The sequence below is a fragment of the Melopsittacus undulatus genome, chromosome 4, assembly GCF_012275295.1.
Source record: "Melopsittacus undulatus isolate bMelUnd1 chromosome 4, bMelUnd1.mat.Z, whole genome shotgun sequence".
Classification (NCBI taxonomy): domain Eukaryota; kingdom Metazoa; phylum Chordata; class Aves; order Psittaciformes; family Psittaculidae; genus Melopsittacus; species Melopsittacus undulatus.
Window position 1 is genome coordinate 106,540,799 of NC_047530.1, and position 22,614 is coordinate 106,563,412.

Consider the following 22,614-nt stretch of genomic DNA (forward strand, 5'->3'; position numbering starts at 1 on the left):
AAACACTTCTAGCCTCTCTATCTTCTCTCTGTCAGCAATGATCATCTATCCTAGTTATCCAAGTATAAAATGTATCCTCTCACAGGAAAAGAAAGTTCTTTTAATGTTCTGGTTTAGCCCTTTGAGAGTCATAAGAATTCTAATTACCGGTACAGTACTTAATGGAGCATCAAGAGCTTGAGGACTGCAGATTCTATACAGGACTTTCTTATCCACATGCCACAGATGAAGAAAAGCTGATACAGTAGGTTTTGACCTGAATTATCTCTTAGCAACTAGAGATTCTGCTCTTGGGAGAAAAGGATTCAGTGTCCTTCTTAGAATTTCATACATTCCTACTCTTAAATACTTACATGTTAATCTGCAGCAGAAACACAGCTTTATGTAGAGGCTGGGGTTCTGTAAAGATGAGTTTTACTGGAAAGCAGTGAGTATGAATGTCAAGAAGGTTTCATTATGGCTTTAGATGTCTACTAGAATAACTTCAGTAGCAGTGTTAAAAATAAATCAGCTTTCCAGACAGCCTATCTGTGCTGGTGAATCTGGCTGAGCTACAGCAAGTCTTACAGAAGCCTATCCTCACTATTCCAGCTTGTGTCATTTGGGAAGGTGATATAATGGTCACTGGAAAAGCTTTTGGACAGCACCTCTGTGTCTTATCACAGGGTACTGCTGCTCCAAGTCTGGATGAGCACATGGAGTCCTTACTGCTGAAACAAAACTGGAAGATGCATTCCAGGACTGGTGCTCCAGTTGCGGAGGAGACAAAACTAGATCAAGCCTTAAACTTGGAGTGAATTGCCAAGTTAATTAAATTCTAAGCCTAAAAAATTAGGCTGTTTCTGTTCAATAAGGACTAGGCAAGTTTACTATTACTCTGGTTACTGTTATTTGGAGTTCAGTTTTGTAAACACTGTTTTAGTAGGCTATTTGGCATCTGTATTAGTTCCCTGAATTCAGTTCACAATGTGCTGCACAAATGCTTGTGGCTGTACAGGGCAGGCATGGTACAGGAATAGAAACACACAGCTGGGAAGGAGGAAATGATTATTTAAGCTGCCTTTAGCAGAATTGTTGCTGAATGTCACAGCATGGCAAACCTTACTCTGCAAGCTCACTCTGGAACATCATCTGGGGTAAGGAAAGAATTTTACCCCAAATTCACTTATTGCATAGACTTTTGCTGTAACTATATAAATACATCTGCTATTTAAGAGGCATGTTAGTTACAATATAGAAAATGAAGTCATCTAGAATGATAGAATAGAAAAGTTTTATATTAAAAATGTAATAACTGGAGTACTACAGTATTCTTTCCATCACAACTTAGTAGTGCTTAAAATCCTGGAGTGTTGAAAGCACTGGCTTCCAGGCTAATCAATAATGTCTCATTAGCTTGTGTTCCATCCTTTAAACCTCTCATTCTCTCCTTGTTCCTTGTCTTTTGTAATGGTTCTAAATCTCTGGAATGTGAATAGGCATTCCACACTGGCTTTGTAAAGTATAGCACGTCAGGGGTCCTTATCCATAACAAGAGTTCCTGGGCACGAGAGTAATGTAATCAATGTATAATAATAACTGTTATACAAACCAGTAAGTGCCACGAGAAAGGGGAGCAAGAGGAAAGCAATTTTAAAAGAAATCAAACCCAGGGAAAGTAAAGCTTATCCTGCATTTATTCCCATCACATTCAACTGACAAAGATTTTTGCAGTGAATAACTAATAAATTCCTTTTTCTTAGCACAGCCAAAAACGGGGTGAAAAGTGACAGAGAAATGTAATAACACTTCAGTACATGGCAACTATTGCTATTCTTCAGGCAATACTGGATTCTCAGCCTCAACAGTATACACAACAGAGGGAGTTAGTTACTTGAAGAATGGAATACATCTATTTTGCTATTTTACTACCAAGTCACTGCAATACTCAGAGAAACTGAGTAGTCATATTTATAAATAAAGACAGAAAATAAAACTTTCAGAAAAATCTAGATTCAATGAACCCCAACAGCATTACAAAGATAACTGAGGCTTGTTTCTGTAATATTCCATCCCAGTTTTACTAAATGTATTCTGCTCCACTCCCAAGACACAGAGTTAAATACTGATTTGTAGCTGGAACCACCACCAAGACAAAGTTGTCTTTGGAACATTTCCATAGAAGCCCCAACTGTGACCTCATGCCACCCTAATAAAGATACATATGGTTGTGAGGAAGCCTGGTTTAGAACCACCCACACTTAAACTTTCTGTGATCAAATATAGCTCTAGAAAGGAAAAGTCTCTTGTAAGGCAAATGTGCAAAACCCCACACTTGGGAAAAATGAGTCTGTTGTACAGATTTCCTCGATGCTTTATAGCAAATAGGATTCATCAACCTTTAATCAATGAAAAGACAGAAAGCGGAGTAAAAAGATTCAGTCTACTTGGTGAGGGATTTTCTGTGTCTGGTCTACTTTGTCCACCTCTAAAACCAATGTGAAAACAGCATTCCCAGGTAATCAAAGAGGAAAAGCAGGTAGAATCTGTTTTAAATTAGCTGTGATTTTTATTACAATGGCCATGAAGAACAGCCTGTCAGCTTGGAGCCTCCTCTTTCTTTGTCAGTCTCCTTTACCTTGTAGAAATGGAGAATTAAATGTGGCCTTAGTATACTATAAACAGTATTTCAACTGATGAAGGCAGATCAATAACACAGTAAGGAAGCTTTTCATGTGTCATTGTGCTAGCTTGATAGACTGCAAAGTAAAGTTTGCAACTGTAGAATAAAAGAATTGTAGGCAGTCAAAACATTCTCATTTCTTTTTGCAGATGGTCTCGTTTATTTGATTGTAACAGTTAAGTGCCACAGAGGGAAATCGATACATTACCCACAAGCCATGTAGTACATTGCAGATGGTAACCACATACACACGGCTTTGAAGGGAAAATGTTATTGTTTTCCTCTGTGCTCAGGAAAGATTGTGAAGTCAGTGGAAATTTCTCATTGCAAACGAGGTTTTCATGGGGAAGGAGGAAATACCAATGTCCCTCTTCCTTTAGAGATAACAACTACAGCTGCCATATGAAAAAGTTATTTCAGTGGAAAGCAAGCTTAAAATAAAACCAGGCAGAAATCTGTATGCTGAACTGCTTTCCCTGGGTTTGAGAAAGTTGTCATTTTCTTGCCAAAAGCTAATATTCATGCCAGTGGTTTTGTGTTTTTCTGTTCTAAAACACAACATACAAGTATTTTTCAGAGTATTTAATACTGAAAGTACATTTACAGGTACTTCAGAAGTATTCTGGTGGCAACTGTTGGCTGTCACAAACAAACATCTTTTTGTCTGCTATACTGTCAATGTGAAGAACCTACTGTGTTCCTTTTGTTCTGAGGAGGCTCCTTCTCAAAGCAGGCTTTTCAGAGTGTTTGGTTAATACGTGACGCAGACTCTTTAAAAGCACATAAAAGCCTTAAAAAAAACCTATTTCAGAAGAGGAAGGTAACCCAAGAGTCCTTCTTGCATGATAATTTACCAAATCAGGTTAGTAACTGTGTGATGAAGAATAAGGGAAATTAAAGAACCTGACTGGAATATTGTAGAAGCCCTGATCCATGCATGTGATCTAAGATATTAAGAGTATAGCATCATGAATTAATTACATTCCTGTATTAGTAAGAACACATAAGAACCATCTAAGTCACAGAATCAGGCAAACCAGTTTGTCTTGTCTGCAAGATAACCAGCAGGCATAACAGGAGGATGAATGGGGACAACTGATGGAGAAACCTAAGCTCAGTTAAGGAAGCAAAAAGGAAGCATATGGAAGCATATGGGAGGCACAAGTGGGTAGAGACTACTCAGAAGGAATACAGATGCATTGCCTGGGCACACCGGGATGCAAATAGGAATGACAAAGCACAGCTAGATTAAAAACTGGCAAAGAGTATGAAGGGGAACAAGGAAGGCTTCTATAGTTACTCTGGCATCAAGAAGATGACCAAAGAAAACTTAAGCTCAATGCTGAGTGGGGTGAGGACATAGAAAAGGCTGAGGCTTTTTTTTTGCCTCAGGTTTTACTGAATGATCTGCTCTCAGGCCTCCCTTGCCTCTGTGTCTAAGAGCAAAGGTAGGCTACAGAAGTTCTACCAGCAGTAGAAGATGACTGAATTAGGAGTCACTTGAATAAACTGACATCAAATAGTTCTTGGGACCTGATGGGATGCATCCAGAAGTGCTGAGGGAGCTGGCTGATGTCCCTGCAAGATTGGTTTTTATCATCTTTATGGCACTTAATCCTGTAAACAACTAGACTAAATGTACCTCAAATAAACAACAAGGCAGCAAAAATTCTTTCCTCTCATTGTGGGATAGTTAAGTAAGTGATGGCTTAACCAATCGGGTGAAAGCAAAGCAGCAAATGTCCAAAGTATAAAATCTCCACCAACTGTACCTGTGACCTAGTATCTCTAATAGCAAAGGAGTAAGCTACCTATAAGGATATTTTGCAGGCTGACAGAAGTGCTTCAAATACATTATAGGTGTATTCACTGCCAAAGAAGATTTTTCTGATGGAAAGCTACCAGGAGTATGAAAGCCAAACAAACAAAAATGTTCCACATCTTCTCAATCATAGACATTTAGAAATAAAGATCCTCACACTCTCAACATCATTTCCAAGATGGGTATTATTCATCCCAGGAAGATGTGTATTTGTTCAATCTATCCAGACAAATGTGCTTCCAAGCAGAGAGTGTTGCTAAATCAGCACTTCACATTAATCAACATTTGAACTTGAAAGCAGGTGACACTGAGAGTGAGAGCCCATGACTAATCGTCAGCCTCTGCATTTCCTCACCATTAGCTATTGACAATGAACTGCAAAAATGAAAAGCTCCCTTTCCAAGTCTTCTTTTTCTATGCTAACTGAAGCTGACAGGCTCACAAACACACTGACCAGCTGTGAATCTGTGGAGAAAATACAGAATGTGAACAGAAAACTACCTAGAGGGGAAAAAAAAAACCAACCCAATCAAAGGGTGAACAAGAGCGAAACAAAATCTATCCTTCAAATCTCTGCAAGGAGCTCTGAATTATTTTAATGGCAACTCTCTGCATTACGCAAACCAAACCATTTGGAAAATGCATGCAGAATAGAGATGATATTGCAAGTGGCAGTGAGAAATACTTAGCAAATGATAGTGCAGATTGCATACACTTAAAATGTTTTTCTAGACTGGATGCTTTGAAAATCAAGCTCTTGCCTGGGTCCTGAATTTTAACATTTAGTAAGGACATTTCTCATTTCTTAATGTCCTGTCATCACATGATGTTAAGGTCTTTTCCAACCCTGACCATTCTATAACTCATATATATATACGAATAATACACTAATAGAGAAACATTGTATGAGAGATAAACCAATCTTTTCAAAGAATGGTTTCAAAAGTTTAATAACAGTTGGTGAACCTTTCTATTTGTAAGTTGAAGAGGCTGACCTCTGCAGCAGCCCATACCTCTCTGTCAGCAGTCTTCAGTGCTCTCAGCCAGAGTTGTGTCCAAAGGAACTTTTGATTTGGCACGATAAAGGGAAGCAGAAACTTCTGGCAGGAGGATGAAATTCCTACATTGATCTGCCACTGACAGAACAGGCTCGTTCTGGAAATCTCTGCTGTCAGCTGCTAGTTCCCATGCCCCAGCTGGAGATTCCCACTGTCCTGTTGTGTGACAAATGCCAAGTGAACTGTTGATGGAGCTACTCTGAGTGGCTGGAGTCCATAGCAGGGGCAGGACATCTTTCTTAATGTCATTTTCATACTGATTATCATTTGTTCTTACAGGACAATATTAATCACCTTAGTTAAGTCTTTATAGGTTTCACAGAGAATTCAATTAAAGTCAACTGCTGACATTTGCACAATGAAATGAAGGAATGGTACCACTGCATAATGTGTTTATTTGTTCTGTCCAGGAAAAGACAACAAAGTATACAGGCACGTATGTACAACTGACAGCTAAAAGAGATTCTTCTACCCAAGGAGTGAACTTCTCAAAAATCTTCCTCACCTCCTATATTAGTAAATCTGTATCACTGTAATTCTCAAATTTCTTTTTTCCTTAAGGTTTTACACATCTTTCTGTGAAAAGGGGATTGCTGCAGCTACTGCCACTAAGATGCCTGCTGCCTGTGACTCATCTAACTGACTGTTGTCCTGCCCTTCTCATAGTGCAAGGCAGGGAAGAGACAGAGAAGAGCAAAACTCAAGAATCTCTGTTAGCAGACAATTGCCAGCTTTCTTGCAGGGTCACAGAGGTACTTCTCTCTCAAGCGGAAGATGCACAAAGGATTGTACTGAACTGAGCATTTGAAGAACCTGAGGCTCTTCCTGATCATCATTCTTCCCTTTAGGCAGCTAAAACTGAAAGACAGACACTGATTTCTTTGCACACCAGGAGCTTTCAGTTAGAGACACAAAATACACCCCATTGCAATCACAGCTCTGTTCTCCACTTATTTGACCTGTAATTTCACAATGCCTTCTCCACTTGGGATAGGCTTCATTTTATGGCACTGTAAATGTATCAATTTACAAGTGAGGAAACAGCACTGCATTGTTCTGGTAGGAAACAAGCCATGGATCAATCCATCCCTGTATTGCATTCCTGTGTATGTTTGATACAAAGTCAAAAAGTAATTAATTCAAAAAAGATCTAGTTAATTAAATGCTGAGAAGACATTCAAACTCTTTTCTTGCCCAGTATTCACAGAAGTGATCTGAATTACTAGCATTGTGCCAATGGCACTGACTGCCTCATTCAAGAACTGGGCAGGACAGTGCTACACTGGAAGCCATAGGGCATTCACGATGTGTAAGCATGTTTAAAATCAGGGTCTGTATCCAAGAACAGTGCACCTTTTTGTATACCTGCCCTGGGGAAAATGTTAAGAGATACCAGCCTCTATTATCAAATCAAATAGAGTTCAGTTCCATTTATGTTGTTCCTATGCTATTTAAGTATACTTAAAAAGCAACATCGGAGGTCAGATCTTGTATTTGAAAGAAAAACCTTAAACTGCATTCAAAATAATATAAATCCAGTATAGTAATTAAAAATAATTTCTTCTAAGAAGGGTAAATGGAAATAGATGAAAATATGGGAAAATTTGTTTTCTGGTATGACGTAAACCTATTTACTTGCATGTACCATTAATTTTCATGATATACTGAAGATACTTTTCCAACAGACCAAGCTGCTCCCAAATGGCTGTAGTCACAATGGGATGCTATTTGTCCATGTCCATTTCTACTTCAGCTTTGTAGGGAGCAGGACTTGAGCTTCTATAAACAAACAAAAGCTCTGGAAACCTGTGGGCAACCAGTCAGTAAGCCTGTAGCAATGACGGGCTTGCTGGTACGCTTTCCAGTGTTGCCTGGACAGGAGACAGTGTGTAACTAACTATACTATCCTAATAACTTATATCAGGAGGTGCTCCTCTCTGTATACATATTTAAAATCATGCATGCTAGGCTATTGAGATTTCCTATGACCATTGTATCAGCTCCTGCCTGTTTCCACCAGTTATTAAAGTTGCTCCCTCTTGGGGGCAAGCAGGAAAACCTTGGGGGATGCCGGCTTGGTTGTTACCACCTCGCCTGCAGTGCCCGGCTATGACCCCCTGGGGCTGTGCGGCTTGTGCTGCTGAAGGCTTCCAAGCCCCGCGGGGCTCCGGTACCTCTGCACGCACCGAGAGAGGGCCAGAGGGGCCGGGAAGAGCAGGGGCCACCGAAGAGCCAGACGGGGCAGCGCTGAGGGGACGGAGAGCGCTGCCCCCTCAGACTCAGCCCCAAGCGCTGCCGGCACAGGGTTATTTACGTTGAAAGGGCAGTTAAGATCACCAAGTCCAACCGTTGCCCAGCGCTGCCAAGGCCACCACTAAAGCATATCACTGAGGGCCTCATATACACAAGTTGTGAACGCTTCCAGGGATGCCGACTCCACCATGGCTCTGGGCAGCCTGTCCTAATGTCTTTCGGTGAAGAAATGTTTCCCAGTATCCAGTCTAAACCCTCCCTAGTGCAGCTTGAGGCTGTTTCCTCCTGTCCTATCACTTGTTACTTGGGAGAAGAGACTGACCCCACCTCACTACAACCTCCTTTCAGACAGAGAGCGGAAAGATCCCCCTGAGCCTTCTCCATACTAAACCCCACCCCGGTCCCTCAGCCGTTCCTCACACACTTGTGCTCCAAGCCCTGCACCAGCTCCGTTGCCCTTCTCTGGACCCGCTCCAGTACCAGTTATCGCTGCCACAACACCTCAGCCCGGCCCCTGCCCGCTGCTCACTGTGTGTACAGCCCCAAGTCCGCCTCCATCCACGGGGCTGGGCCGAAGGGACCAGCCGGCTGAGGGGAGCGGGAGCTCCGCCCCTCGCGCTCCTCAAGCCCCGCCCCAGTGCCGCCTTTCACCAATGAGAGCGCTGAGAGGCGCTGACGAGTAGAGTCACGTGCGGAGAAGGGGGCGGGGCCGGAACCTGCGCTCGTGCCCGCCCGCCCGCCCGGGGGAGCGCCCCTCGGCAGGAGCGGCGGCGGCAGCAGCGGCGCGGGCACTCGGCGGGGTTCGTGTGGCACCGCGCGCGCGCGTGCGCGCACCCGCGTCGGGCTCGGGAGCGCGCCCCGGCCCTCCACACCTCCCTGCCGCCCATCCGCTTTCCGCCCGGTGCGCACGGGTGCGGAGCGGCGGGAGTGCCCCGCTCGCCCTCCCGCCCTTCGTCCCGGCGGTGTGCGAGGATGGAGCTGTTCCAAGCCAAGGACCACTACATCCTGCAGAGCGGGGAGCGGGCGCTGTGGTGCAGCCGGAGGGACGGCAGCCTGCAGCTGAGAGCCGGTGAGACTGCCGCCGGTGCCGCTTCCTGTGTGGGGAAGGGCCGGGGGGCGGCGGCTGGGAGCGGCTGTGGAGAGGGGCGCTGAGGGAAGGGCAGTGGCGGTGCCGAGCCCCGGTGAGGGGTGGCCGGGCTCTGTGGTGGTGCCGCGGGTAGGTCCATGGGGTTCAACCTCCGGCGGGCGCGGAGCCGCCTCTGCCCATCGCCCGCCCGGCGGAGGGTGAGCCCCGGCTGCTGCTGGCCCCCGCTGCCCGGAGCCGTGCCCGCGGGGTGCGAGGTCACGCGTGTCTTGGCCCCGGGTGCAATTCCAATGAGGAATTGGGGGTTTATTGTACCATGTGTTTGTTCCTGTGCAAAATCAAGTAGGGCTGCGTCTGCCACCCCCCACCCCGTGCGGAGCCAGGGTAGTTCATGGTGTTGGAAATGGATCTGGGCACCCTCAGGGGAGCATCACCAAACCAGAAGGGCCATCTTGTGCTGGTGTCAGCCTTACGTAAGGGATGTTGGCCACTGTTCCCGGCGAACGGTGACTGCGTCTTGGGGCAAATGTGTCCCCGTGTCTCCTCTTTGAGGAGAGGTTGAGCAGGGCTCTACACTTATAAATTGCTCTCAAATTTCATTAGGGTAAGTGATGGTTACAGAGGGGGTTAAGTGTATCTATATCACACTGACGAGAAGGAAGTGGGATCAAAAATTGTGGATTTGTATTAACAAAAATATTTGCCTAAGGTTGCATTCCAAAAATCTTGCAACAATGGTAATGATACTATCCTATCCTGGAGGTGAGTCAGTAAAAGTGTCTATAAAATGAAATAACATTCCTAGAGTTGCAGAATCTCAGGCTGGTTTGTGTTGGAAGGAAGCTTAAAGCTCATCCAGTTCCAACCCTGTGCCACAGGCAGGGACACCTTCCACTAGAGCAGCTTGCTCCAAGCCCCATCCAACCTGGCCTTGAGCACTGCCAGGGATGGAGCAGCCACAGCTTCTTTGGACAATCTGTGCCAGTGAAATCAGCTTGCTTTGAGAAATAGATGTACCTTAGATGTAAAGGACTACAGTGTACCTGCTTAGAAGTTAAAAATACTCTAAATAGCTGGATGTTTCACCAAACGAGAAGTCTTCTAATTTGGGATCCATTTGTTCTGATAAAGCCAGTTCAGCATGCATATGACCAGGTTGGCTATCTGAGCAGAGCACGCTTCATGATCCCTTTCATAAAAGGCTGGAAAAACTTTATACATAAACATCAAATACCATTGTTATCTGTGTTTATCCAAAGAGCTGTTTTTCAGACTGGTCTGCCCTGTGTTATGGTTTTATACTTGGGTCATGTCTTGTCAGTGCAAGTGGTTTGCATCCCTTAGATAAAATTACAGTCTGCCTCAAGTTAATGTGACTTATTCTTGTCCAGCAGCTTCACTTACAGTTGAAAGTCCAGTAATACTTTGGCTTATACATCACCTTACAGAATACTTGATGTTAAGCTAGCAAACAGTACTGCTAGTCAATGATATGTGTGTGGGGAAGTCTTCGGTTTTAGATTTGCTATAGTTGTAGTCATCTGCAAAAGCATGAAAGCTCTTGCTTGACCCAGATGAATGAAAGCACAAACTTGTGAACTGTAGTTATGGTGATTGGTGTTTGAAAGCTTTAATTTTAAAAGTATCATTTTTTTGATACTTTTATCAAAATAATGAAAAATAATGAAAATTTATTTTTTATCAATTTTGAAAATTTCATCAAAATCACGAAACCAAAAACACTTGTTTTCATGCAGCTATTGCTGTAAATTTTTTAATACATTTTTGTTTTCTCTAAGTCCATGAACCTCATGGAGGCTTTGCCAGTGCCCAGCAATGCCTTTGTGCTGCTCAGCAGCATTCTGTCCTTAGCTTTCCTTTAGGTTTTCAGCCAGTATACATGTGATCCCTGACCTACAGATGAATGAAAGGTAACATGATATCAAAGTATCTTAGTCTGCTTGAAACTCTTGACATTAGTCCTGCTTTCCTGTTTCAGTGTGTTTGTAGTCTTGTTTTTCCAGTGCTGCCTGTGGATTGTCTTAATGGAAGTGGGCTCTAGGGCTGTGAAATGAAATACCTTAAAGTGTTGAAAGCAAGCCCAAGACAGAAATGGTTCTCTAACAAGAAGTCTTTCTTGGCTTGGTAGCTCTTGCATGTATGAAGACAAAGCTGAATATCCTCAAGCTTACAATTTTATTCCAGCTTAATTTCATTAATCAAGGCCACTGACCGGAAGTGAGTAACTGGATTATTGTGTGATGAGTCACTGCCGCATTAAAAATCCTAAAATCATAACTTGTGTACATTGACATGTTTAATAGTCTGTCAGAAGGCTGTAATTTAACTGTGCATCTTTGCTTGGCTTTGGAGGCCTTGGTTTTATTCTGTCCCGCAGAGGCTGCTCTGAATTAATCTTCATACATTCACAGATTGAAATAGATAACACTGGCAAACCTTGCAGAGTACTGCTTCCTATGATAGGTCTGAATCTAAAGAGCTGATGCTAAGCCTTATAAAACTCTCCTCCCTGAACTGCAAAGGCATGTTCAGAAATGTGCTGATTTTTGAAAGCTGTATTTATGACCTCTGAATCGTGGAGAGAACAGCTTGAATTTAAAAAGGCAAAAAGCCCTCGGTAAATATTTGCTAAAAGCAAAATCTGAGGTTGGCCCTGGCTTGAAGGATTTCTGCCTATGTTTACAAGATGTTTCTGGTGTTTTTTTCCCCTCTGAAGTGAAAGCACTAGTGAGTCACCTGCAGGAAATCTATGAATCACTTTGGCATCATAGATTTGGTGAGGAATTTAGCTGTCTACAGTGTACTTTCATCAGTGTTGTGAAAAAACATGTGCTGTTCAACCGTGCTTTAAACACCTTACATCAGCTCTTGATCAGGATTTCACTCTTGGTTTACTCTGTTTATGCTCTGTTTGGCTGCTCCTGACTGGTAGTTCTATGCAGTTTACAAACATTGTTTTATTGATGTTGTTGGTATAAATTATGTATTTATAGACATGTGTATACACATATAGAAAAGAGTGAAAGTATTGAAGACACTGAATTCTTGCTGCTTCCTTATCAGCAGAAAAATGAATGGGACTATTTTATGGGGTGAACACTTATAATCGTATTGGCCTTGGTAATACCCTGGGCAGTAATACCATACTCCGTAAGCTTCAGAGTTGTTGTTACTGAAACTATTACTACTTCTTATGCTGGTTCCCACCACCCTCCTGGAAAAAACCTCCAAGGTATTTTAAGTGATATGTAGTTTGGAATTATCCTAACACAGCTTCTGTGCCCTTATGTTCAAAGACTCCATCACCTCTGCCTGCAAGTGTAAGGTGCTGTTAAGGTGTGTCCTACTTCTGGAGCTATAACTAGAGGCAAATGAGCATTTGTTTGTTCTGAATGCTTTAGGAAATTAGTGTTACAACACTGACTTTCATCTGTTGTGAATCAGCAGCTGAAGCAATGCCTCTTAAATGTTTTGCTTTTAATGAGAGGCATGTTACCAAACAGTATGTCAGAGTATTGGAGGACAGATTTCAGGTTAGGTGTCTTAGTCTGATAGTGTGAAATCTTCTCTGAATCACAAATCATAAGGCCATCTAGTATGCTATGTGTGCTTGCCTTACTCCTCAGATACATTGCAGGAGTCATGTAGGAATTGTTTGTCAGAGTCTCTGAGCTGCTGTTTGTGATTGTAGATTGGAGCAGAGTAGTTCCTTTGTTTGAAGTCTAATGCCTGTACATGCACAAGTGAAGGCCATGGTCTAATGAACAGTGTAAGGGGTAATGCCACCGGTACCTCTAGATGAATTGGTAGGTGTAAGGCTACAGAATTGTCCTGATGATGGCCTGAGTGTGAACTCGTGCTACTGAATTAAGTATTTCATACAAAACTGACTTCCTGAATTTCCGTATTATATCTTAGGATCTGCCTGTCTATTCTGGAAAATGAATTCCAGAGGAGGTAATTGCAGCTTTAGGAATAAATTTCTCCATATTCCAAGTTACTTGTTAAGGAACCTCAAGCTGTTTTTTGACACTTCTTTAGCTGCAGTGGTTACTGAACTGTTTCTCCCCCTTGCTGGCTCATTCTGTTCCTTCTTTTCTGTACCCTTTCTCAGTTGTCAGCACAATGTATTTGTGGCGTATGTGACAAACCAGATGTTAGATCTGATGTGTATTAGCTGCAACCCAGCAAGAATGTATGCTTAAAAAAATCTTTAACATTTAGTTCCCTGTTGCTGCTTGCTCCTTCTTGCAAGAGAGAATAGAAGGAACTAGGGTAGAGGGGTGGGCTGCTGTGAGTCCTTCATCTGATTGAATGTTACATACAGAAGTCCATTTTGTTTTTCCTTGCTTCTGACTGTGAGGCAGGATTTTCAAATATACTTACCACAGTGAAAATAAATCTGTAATTCAGGTGGATTTTTGTGGCTCGTATTTTAAGAGGTTGGACTCATCTTTGATCTCATGGCTTAATATGAACTAAATGGTGAATAGGAAATTACAGACTAACTGCAACTAAAACATTTAGAACGGAAGGTACTGGCAAGTATCAGCCCTTCAGTTAAGAAGGTCTGTATTAAAGGCTTGTGGTTTTTCAATCTGTGAACACTGCGATTAGGTTCTTTCACAGTTTAGCAGTGTGGGTGATATTTCAGCTGTATGTGTAAGGAAACATTAAAACTTTAAGTGACTTATGTGAACTGCAGTAAAAGGCGACTATTTATTTGATACACCACTTATGTTCTTTAAAAACAACTACTGTAGATTGGAATGTGTTTTATTTAATGGTGTTTAATTGATACTATTCAGCATACAGGAGAACTCTTATGTTGCTGAAGTTGTGCCCCAGAAGGAATAGTTAATGCTGTAGCTTCTCAAGGGAATCTGCAATAACTCCCACCAAATATTTCCCTCGAACTATGAGGCTTCTCTGTTTGGTGGGTTAGAAGCAAATCCTTCAGTGCAATATCAAACAGGTCTCAAATATAGCTTAATGACATATACAATTATATGTGTTTCAGAAACTTCCTGTTAGAGCTGTTTGTTGAGACTTGAGGCCCAGAGTTTGACAGACTCTACTTTTTTCTCTTCTAATGTCTAGAAGATTTGAGACTATGGGCAAAACCTTTTTCTTTTTTTGACAGTATTTAGAGGTTTCATGCTTGATGTTATAAAGAATAGGAATGTTTACTACACATGGAGGTTTTTGGAGAATGAAGTACAAACTTGGTAACTCACTTGTGATTTAAAAAGTAGTTCTGTTCATTGAGTGTTCTGGATTTGTTATTCCAATTGGATATGGATATTTTGATATATATATATTATATATATTTTTATATATATATATAATTGGATATCCAATTTGTATATGGTTATTCCAATTGAGAAACTTTCAAAACCAAATCTGTATGTCTTGAAATGCCACTGTCCTGGTGTGGCGATTTAACTTGATTTGTATGATTTAACTCTTGACTTAAACAGCAAGAACAGAACTTTTCCCAGTTTATTTTCAGTTGTGATTTAGCCATATCCCTCTTGCAGGAATCATTTGCAAGAATTTTAACCAGGAACTAACATTTATTTTAATATAGAATATGAAAACAGAGACCACTGAGAAGTGGTGTGCTTATGGGTATGTGTAGGTTTTTTCTTCTCCTTCTGTCTATTTAAACCTTTTGTGAGGTGCTCTAATTCCTGCCTGTGGAGTTAATGCTTACAGCTGATGGTCATCGGACCTATCAGCTGATCAGGTTCTAATTATATCCTTATTCGTTAAAATCATTTCACATGTCTTCATAGGAAATGAAGTCACAGGAGCTGAGTATCAAGGAGAGAAGAAATTGTTGGACAGATTTCTAGGGAAGGAACTTGGAAACAGTACAACCCCTGTTCCTTTTGAAAGTTCTGCTTTAGCAAACAGGAGTATTAATGCTCAATGATCAGTTGTGTATTCTTTTTCCAAACATACCTGATTCCTCCTCAGTGAGAACTGGGAGAGGATTTCTTTTCCTGAAAAGCTGAACCAAAATGAATGAAATTCTACTTGAAAACATAGGTTTTCCTTTTAAAGAAGAAATCTGACTTGAATAGAAGCCATGGAGCAGTGTTTATCCTGTCTTTGGAAAACTGCAAGCAGCAGGGTACTTGAACAATACTTAGATCTCAAAAACCTGTGCTCTGTTTTGAGTAATGTAGTTAAGTCCTTATCTCTGATAAAATACTGAGGATAGTAGGTAAGATCATGCTGAGATGCTGAAGTAAATTACATAAAAGATGCCAGCGTTGTGCAAACCAGAGTTCTGAGCTGAATTTAAAAGTATATGGCCTTGCCTGAGCGCTGGTTGCAAAATGCACATGGCAAATGTGCTGCTGTATCATTAACTGTTAACTTTCAGTTTGTTTTTTCCCTGTTTCTCAGTTTAGGAAAAACAGCAACACATGGCTGATGCTTAAATGTTTTTCCTTATCCCAACATGTTTATGATACATTGTTTGTTGTCATTTGATTAGAGAGTCAATTTGTTCCCAGCAGTTGAAAAGAGGGTGGGAAGGAAGGAAGCAAGCATGTGGTGCCTGTGGCATGAAATTTACTCTCTGTTCCTGAAACACATGTGCCAAGTTCTTGAGTATATGAAATGGTTGTTCCCAAGCCATAATTCTTTTTCTGCTTTGAGCTGGATTGATTATGTAGTCAGGAAAGTTAATTATGGAGTGAGAAGGAAAGGAGACAGTGATGGAAAACCTCACCTTGCTTAGACTTGGCTTACCACAGCTTGTACCAGTATTGCTCTCATGACTCTTAAGAAATGTTAACATAAACCACTTCAGTGATAAGTAAAGGAGGTTATTTTTCATAATCATGAAGTCCTTCTGCTCAATTAATGTTTAGATTCAAACCTTTTGAGTATAGGTGAAATGGTTGAGCAAATGTTTTAGAACAGCATGTCTGCAGAAGGACTGCATGTAGTGTTTAAACTGTTGGTTTTAAGAGTAGGTAAATCTTCCTCCTGCCTTTCTGAGAGTTTCCTTCTTATAAAGTAAATAGGATTAAAAATGCAGACAACCTGCTGCTTTCCTGGCTTGAAGGTATCCTTACCAACAAACAACTTGAGCTTTGTTGAAATACCAGCTGAAGATAGGGATGGTGTTGGTCTGTAATAACATCATTAAGCTCTTGTTACTTTGGGAAGGATGATAGATATTATTTCCTTTGTCAGAAGTGATAGAGGTTATGCTTACTAGCAAAGTTCAGCGGTGGAGAAGACTAAAAGGAAATCCTACAGTAAAAAAGCCAAAACCACTGAGCTTCAGTGGCTTAGTGCCTATCTGTGTTTTAAGAGCATCACTGCTGGGCACTTACCTGAATGGGTTGAGGAGGCGATTCTAATTTCAAGTGGTTGAAACCCATCTTAACAGCTTGCTGCACACAGTTTGGCACACCTTTTGCCTCCAAAGTGGGATGCACGCACTTAAGGAGTGCACAAGGCAATGCACTGAGGTGTGTGAAGAAATATTTTGTAGCATTAATAAAATAATTTCAAAGTAGTGTTATTTTATCTTTATTTCATCCATTTAAAACTTGTATTTCTGTGTCTTTGTTGTAATGTATTTAATATTAGTGCAGTAGAACTTGTATATTACTTAGCAACCTCGTCCTGTGGAAGGTGTCCCATGTGACAGAGGGGTTGGAACTGGATGAGCTTTAAGGTCCCTTCCGACCCAAACCATTTGATGTTTTATAGATAAATATATGTATATTTGGGATGCTGTTAAACTAATTTTTACTGATGTGGTAAGGGATTAAAAATGTTTGGAGACCACTGATCTAGAGGCTCAAATCCCATTTGGAGAGATGCTTCACCTGGTAACAACTGCTGACAGAGTTTGCTACCACTTCTAGTACAGGAGTTGCCTGTGCAATTACTTGTAATACTGGAAGCTCTCCAGGCTCTCCAAATGTTCAGAGCTCTCTGAGCGTTTTCCGTATGTTTTTAAGTTTCCCAAGCAATGCCTGGTGACTCAGGGGATTTTATGACTGCAACAGAATACAAAGAAGTGTTCTTCATCAGAATGAATGGTAAGGATTCACTTTTGTTAGGGACTTTCTCTGGGACTTGCATCCTGCTTTTGCAGAAGTAACACAAACTTGTGTTGTATACTCCCAGCTCCATTGCTTCAAATCTGTCGCTATACAACTTGAATTGTATTTGAACTGTTCATGTTCATCTAGTCTAACTTGGAGTTACTGAAGCAAAGTGTCCAAAGAAACTAAACCACCCTTTCATTTTCTTAGCTGCAAGTGGGTGGATGTGTACTTTGTAGCGTGCTGTGCTTCTGACAGGGCAGACAGGCACTCTGTAAGAAACTTGCATTGCATTACCATTTGATAAAACATGCTTCTCATTACTGGAGGTTGGAGGATAAGCAGGCATTCTAGCAAGGCTGTAGGGTACAGTAGAGTAGCAAAGAGGAGACAAGCTGGGATGTTTTGATATCCTCAGTGTAGCCCAGCTGGAGGCTGCTTAAGGTTGGGAAGGTGCAGGCAGAATGGAAAGCAGTGTTTACATATCTCTAGTAAAGCAAAGCATTTCAATTCTGAGTGATTGAGGGCTCTCAAGGCCATAACACAGTGCAAGCTATATAAGTGACAAAGGTAATTCAAACAAGTGAATAGCCAAAGGGATAACTTGTTTAAAGTTTAGGGGAGAATATGCAAGCAAGTGAAGTTAACACTTCAGGACAAGAGTTTGTAATACTGAATGTCTTTATACTCCTCCATCTTTCTGTAATTATAGTAGCTAATATAACCTTAGAAATCTGTGCTGAAAGGAAAACTTAATTAGCCAAGTTTCATTTGGATAAGTAGTACTTTATTTCCTACTACAGAAAGAAGTTCAAGTTTATACGCTTAAGTCTTCCCAGTTAATAGATAATCTCTTAATCCTGGCTAATAATTCAGAACACAGTTCAAAGATGAACTGGAACTTGGAAGCAAGCTTTTTGTTGAAAAGCCACAAGAGGTTATAGGGGTCAAATAGTGCTAATAATAAGTTGTCTCTGATCTAAAACAGACACAGTTATAGAAAAAACACTCCATCTAAAAATAATATTGAAGTTGGTGTTTTCCCCCCCCCTGAAGTTAACACATCTGGTGTCAAAAGTTACGTTAGCAGAGCTGAAAGATTTACTTTGGTTATTTACAATGAGTTACTCAGATTTACTTTTTGTATATAAATGTCTATTGCTTGTGTTGAATGTTGTGAATTGTGAGAGTTACTGCTCTGTCAAAGCTATGGAAAGAATTCCTGAGGAATAACATGTCTGTGTTTATACACTCACATATAAACTGAGCTTGAAGCTTTGTAATGGTTTGTATGGTTTTTGTACCAAGTGCACTGACAGGAAACACGTTCTAACCAAGGTGCATTCCTGAAAGCCAACAACATTTTAGGAAGGTAAGCAGAGTGTACTCCCTGAGCAACATTGGAAGATAAATAGTTAAAGCTATCTGACGAATTGAACCAGGCAGTGGTTCACCAGTAAAAGCTGGATTCAAGTGATTACGAATGAAACCTTTTATTCTTCCTGCCTTTTCCCCGACAGTCTGCCTCCTTAAACCCATCAGGCTTGCATATTCAATGTAGAGCAAGTGGCTTATCCCAAAGCAGAAACTTGTTTTCTTATCAGAATTTGTGCCTGATCTAGGATCAGTTCTGTTGGTGGCAGATTGGAGAAAGAGCTAGAAAGTACTTTTGGCTTTTGATGCTCCTCCAATCCGCTTTTGAATCTGCTTTTTCAGGGTTACATTTGTGTAAACATGGAGAATTAAAGAAACCTTATTGGGCATTGCATGGCCGTGCATCACTGCTGGTAAGCTCTGAGGGGTGGTAGTGGAAGTAATCACATCAAAGCTGGTTTTGTTCTGAATTGATGACGGCAGTTCTATTGTGCTGCAGCCGCAATGCTGATACAATCACTGTGACTGGTAAATGTATCATCAGTGATTGTTAATCTCTAACAGGAATTTGCAGAAAGAGGCGATGCTTATTTCAATAGCTTGAATTTAGTTATTGGGATAAGGGAAAGAATGAACAATTTTGTATATCATGATGGCATCTTGGTAAGCAAGTACATACCTCAGAGTATTAAGGGCATGTTTAAGACCTGTCAGACTCTGGCAGTTCTCTCAAATTAAAGCATACTGAGGACACCAGAGAACTCCCCATGTCAAGGAAGATGCTCCCTGGGGCTCAGCTCACTGCTTGTAGTGACTCTTTCTGCTTTTGACTATTTTGACAGTGGTCATTATCACCAGCACAATGCTGCAAGAAATCTGTTTCAGCAACACTGTGTTGCAGTTTCCAGTTGGGAAGTCTTTATTCCTGGTTGGCTGAGTTTCAGAGGATCACTAGTATGACATCTATAAGAAGATAGGTTTGTGTGGGGAAGGAAGAGTAAGTGTGTTGATAAGCTGTACTTAATATCTCAAAGCATTCAGTCTGTTTGGTGTGTAAAGACCAGTGTTTACTTTGATAGAACCTTGTACTAGTTAATTCTTATTGATAAAAGCATTTATATGAGAAAAATCAAACTTGACAAATGTTGTTTCAGCATTCAGCAGTAAGAAGTGTGGCCAGGTCTCTTACGTATGCTATCCAAAAACTATTAACTGAGGATTTTTAGCTTTGTCTTGTATCGTTACTTTCCCCTTTGGCTTTTAAAAGATCTAAATACCTTTTGTAACATGTCTCACTGCCTACCAACTTATGCTGTCTCTTAAATTCAGCTATATTTTGCAGTCAAAGACTTCAGGCTTGCAGTTAGCTCTTTTGGATTTCTCTGTATTTAATATAGTGACTTAAGCAAAGATTAATTGGCTATAATTTTCAATGACACAGATGGTGGCTGAAGATGCTTCTGCCTGAATTGCCAGACTAAATGGCTGCAAGTGAGCAGACTTGAACAACTTTACAGGGTTAGACAAGAGTTGGAGACAACTTCTTTGAAACCAGAGTAACTAGGACTGTGTTCAACATGAAAGCCCATCTTTGAGGGTGGATGCATGAATGATGGTTAAACCTTTTAACTTGGTTCATGCATCTTCCATTTCCAGAGTATACTCTTAAAGAGCAAGAAGTTCATCAGTATGTACTGCAGTGATATATATTCAGCATGGTTGGGGGTTGTCTCTCAGCTGAGATAAGATTTTCACACAGGAAATAGAGCTGTAAGCAGTGACAAAGTTTTAGTCAGAAGGTCAGAACCAGATGTGTTATATTTAGTTAAAACAATTTGCTTGCCTCAGTGTTGTCACAGGACAGAAAGGATGATGCTGTCACCAAAGAAATCCAGTGCTGCCCAGCTGGCAGATCTATGGCTGCTGTCCTTAAACTCTCCAAGTGCAAAGTGCATTTAACTCCAAATGCATTCTGTTTTTTCCCAAAGTTCACTTGTACTTTAAGTGAACACAGGAATCGAAGTTCAGAGCCAGTTCTCATTGTGCTTTTTTACACCTAGGGAGATGTATTCCTATGGATGTTCTATATGCTTATGTCTAGGGCTACATATGTCAGAGTAACCCACAAAACTAATAGAACAGCCATGTAAGACCCACTTGCTCTACAGTCCCGGATACCAATTTCCTTATGTCCTTTTGCAGGCAAGTTGAAACTATTATTTCCTTATATCTGTAATTAAAACAAAGTCTTGTTTTCTTATTTAATATAGTATCATAGAATAGTTAGGGTTGGAAAGGACCTTAAGATCATCTAGTTCCAACCCCCCTGCCACAGGCAGGGACACCTCACACTAAACCATATCATCCAAGGCTTTGTCCAACCTGGTCTTGAACACTGCCAGGGATGGAGCATTCACAACTTCCCTGGGCAACCCATTCCAGCACCTCACCACCCTAACAGTAAAGAATTTCTTCCTTATATCCAGTCTAAACCTCTGCTGTTTAAGTTTCAACCCGTTACCCCTTGTCCTGTCACTACAGTTCCTAATGAAGAGTCCCTCCCCAGCATCCCTGTAGGCCCCCTTCAGATACTGGAAGGCTGCTATGAGGTCTAATATCTCTTGTAAGCTCCTAGAAGAAAGCTTTACTTATGATGCAGATTTCCTGCTAATATCTCTTATCATAGCAGGAAATCAGTGGTTTAAAAATACTTAAATGGTATTCTAGATTGCTGGGTTTGTAGTAGCAGTGGTGAATCTTCAGTGGTTTGGTTCTTTAAATTCCTCCTGTGTTTAGCTTTTTTTGGTTGCTTGCTATATCTAGATGGTTTCTAGCTCTTGCAATGGAATATGAATGTAGAAATCAATTGCAGAGATGGTGAAAAAGCAGATGAAGTCTGAGACAGTACAGCTTTAGAACCAGGGATGAACACAAGACTTGGGTTGTGTGGATGAACTGGGAAAGAAGATGGAGGATTTGACTGAGGACAGCTGCCTTTGTCCCTCTTCCCTGTAAGTCTGATAGTGCAGATTTCCCACTCAGCATGTTATCCAGACTGAAACTCTGAGCTCAGGCTGTCCTAAATGAGTTTTATATGAGCACAAGTCTCAGTCATACTGATACAAAATGAGTTTGGGTACTTCAGCAAGGTTTGAGGGTAGGTTAAACTGTTCCCACTGTCATAGACACTTGTTTCCTAGTGCTCATCTATCTGTGTTAGTCTCCTTATGAACTTCATTTCATTATGGCATGATTCATACTGGGCCCTTTACAGACCAAATAACTGTCTTTAGCACTCTTACAGTGAAATGAGAAGAACCAGAAGTTTCTCTGCAGATACAGTCCATTAAATGGTACAGCATGATTACACACATGAATTGTAGCTCTGTACTGTCTCCTGAAAACATTGCTTTGAATTCTGCTCCCGTGTGCTCCTAGTTCTTTCTTGTCTATATACAAACACATGTGATATATCCCATTTAAAGCAGTTCAATTTAGATCTACCTTGACTTCAACCATTTCTACTGTATCTTATCTAATTGCTTGTATTTAGTAATGAAATTAACTGAGTCTGGTTTAAATGTCTAATGCTGAAAGCTGGGAATAAATGTATGTTCTGGGAGTACCAAAGCCTTAATTACAGATGTTTCAAAGGAGATACAGTGTTTGAGAACAAGTACAATAAAAAATTACCAGACTATCAGTTGGCACTTATGGATCTTGGACTTCCAAGAAGAAGCTGAGGTCTTGTAAATAAAGTATGTGTAGGTGACGATTTGTACCCGTCTGTGTCTGAAGATGTCATGTGAGTTTGTTCTTTCAAACGTTCATCTGCTTACACTGGGAGCTAAGGTATTTGATTTGCCTGGATGTTAAAACTGGAGAAACTCTTCCACCTAGGAACAAGTAGTTTTGGTACATAACAATAAGCTGCTTGTCCTTGGTATAGAAAAACCCTCTCTTCTCCTTTGTGAGTTTGTTCTCTCCTATGCAGATGTTAATCGTTTCTGAGGATTTCTTTTCACTTTAAAGATTTGCTATACAAAATTTGTTCTTTTGCATACAGGTACAGGTACTACTACACTGTTAGAAACTCTTGCTGAGTATCAACAGTGTGTGTCTGTGAGACCACAAGATACTTAACTCTTCATGTTTATGCTACTTTACTGACTTGAATCAAATGATGGCTTGAGTGCATGTTAAGAGGAGTAGGCTTCACAGATTAGGCAGCTGATAGTGTTGCTTTCCTGCTTTCTCTT

At 41.0% G+C, this 22,614-nt stretch overlaps 1 protein-coding gene across 1 annotated transcript in view; it reads left to right on the forward strand.

The window, feature by feature from the left end:
• The first annotated feature begins 8,608 nt into the window (after window positions 1-8,608).
• Window positions 8,609-22,614, forward strand: part of INPP5F (inositol polyphosphate-5-phosphatase F) — a 43,431-nt gene continuing 29,425 nt past the window's right edge. Inside the window, exon 1 of the mRNA XM_034062387.1 lies at window positions 8,609-8,864. Coding sequence (XP_033918278.1) covers window positions 8,768-8,864 — 97 coding nt within the window. The 5' untranslated portion in view covers window positions 8,609-8,767. The remainder of the gene's footprint in view (window positions 8,865-22,614) is intronic.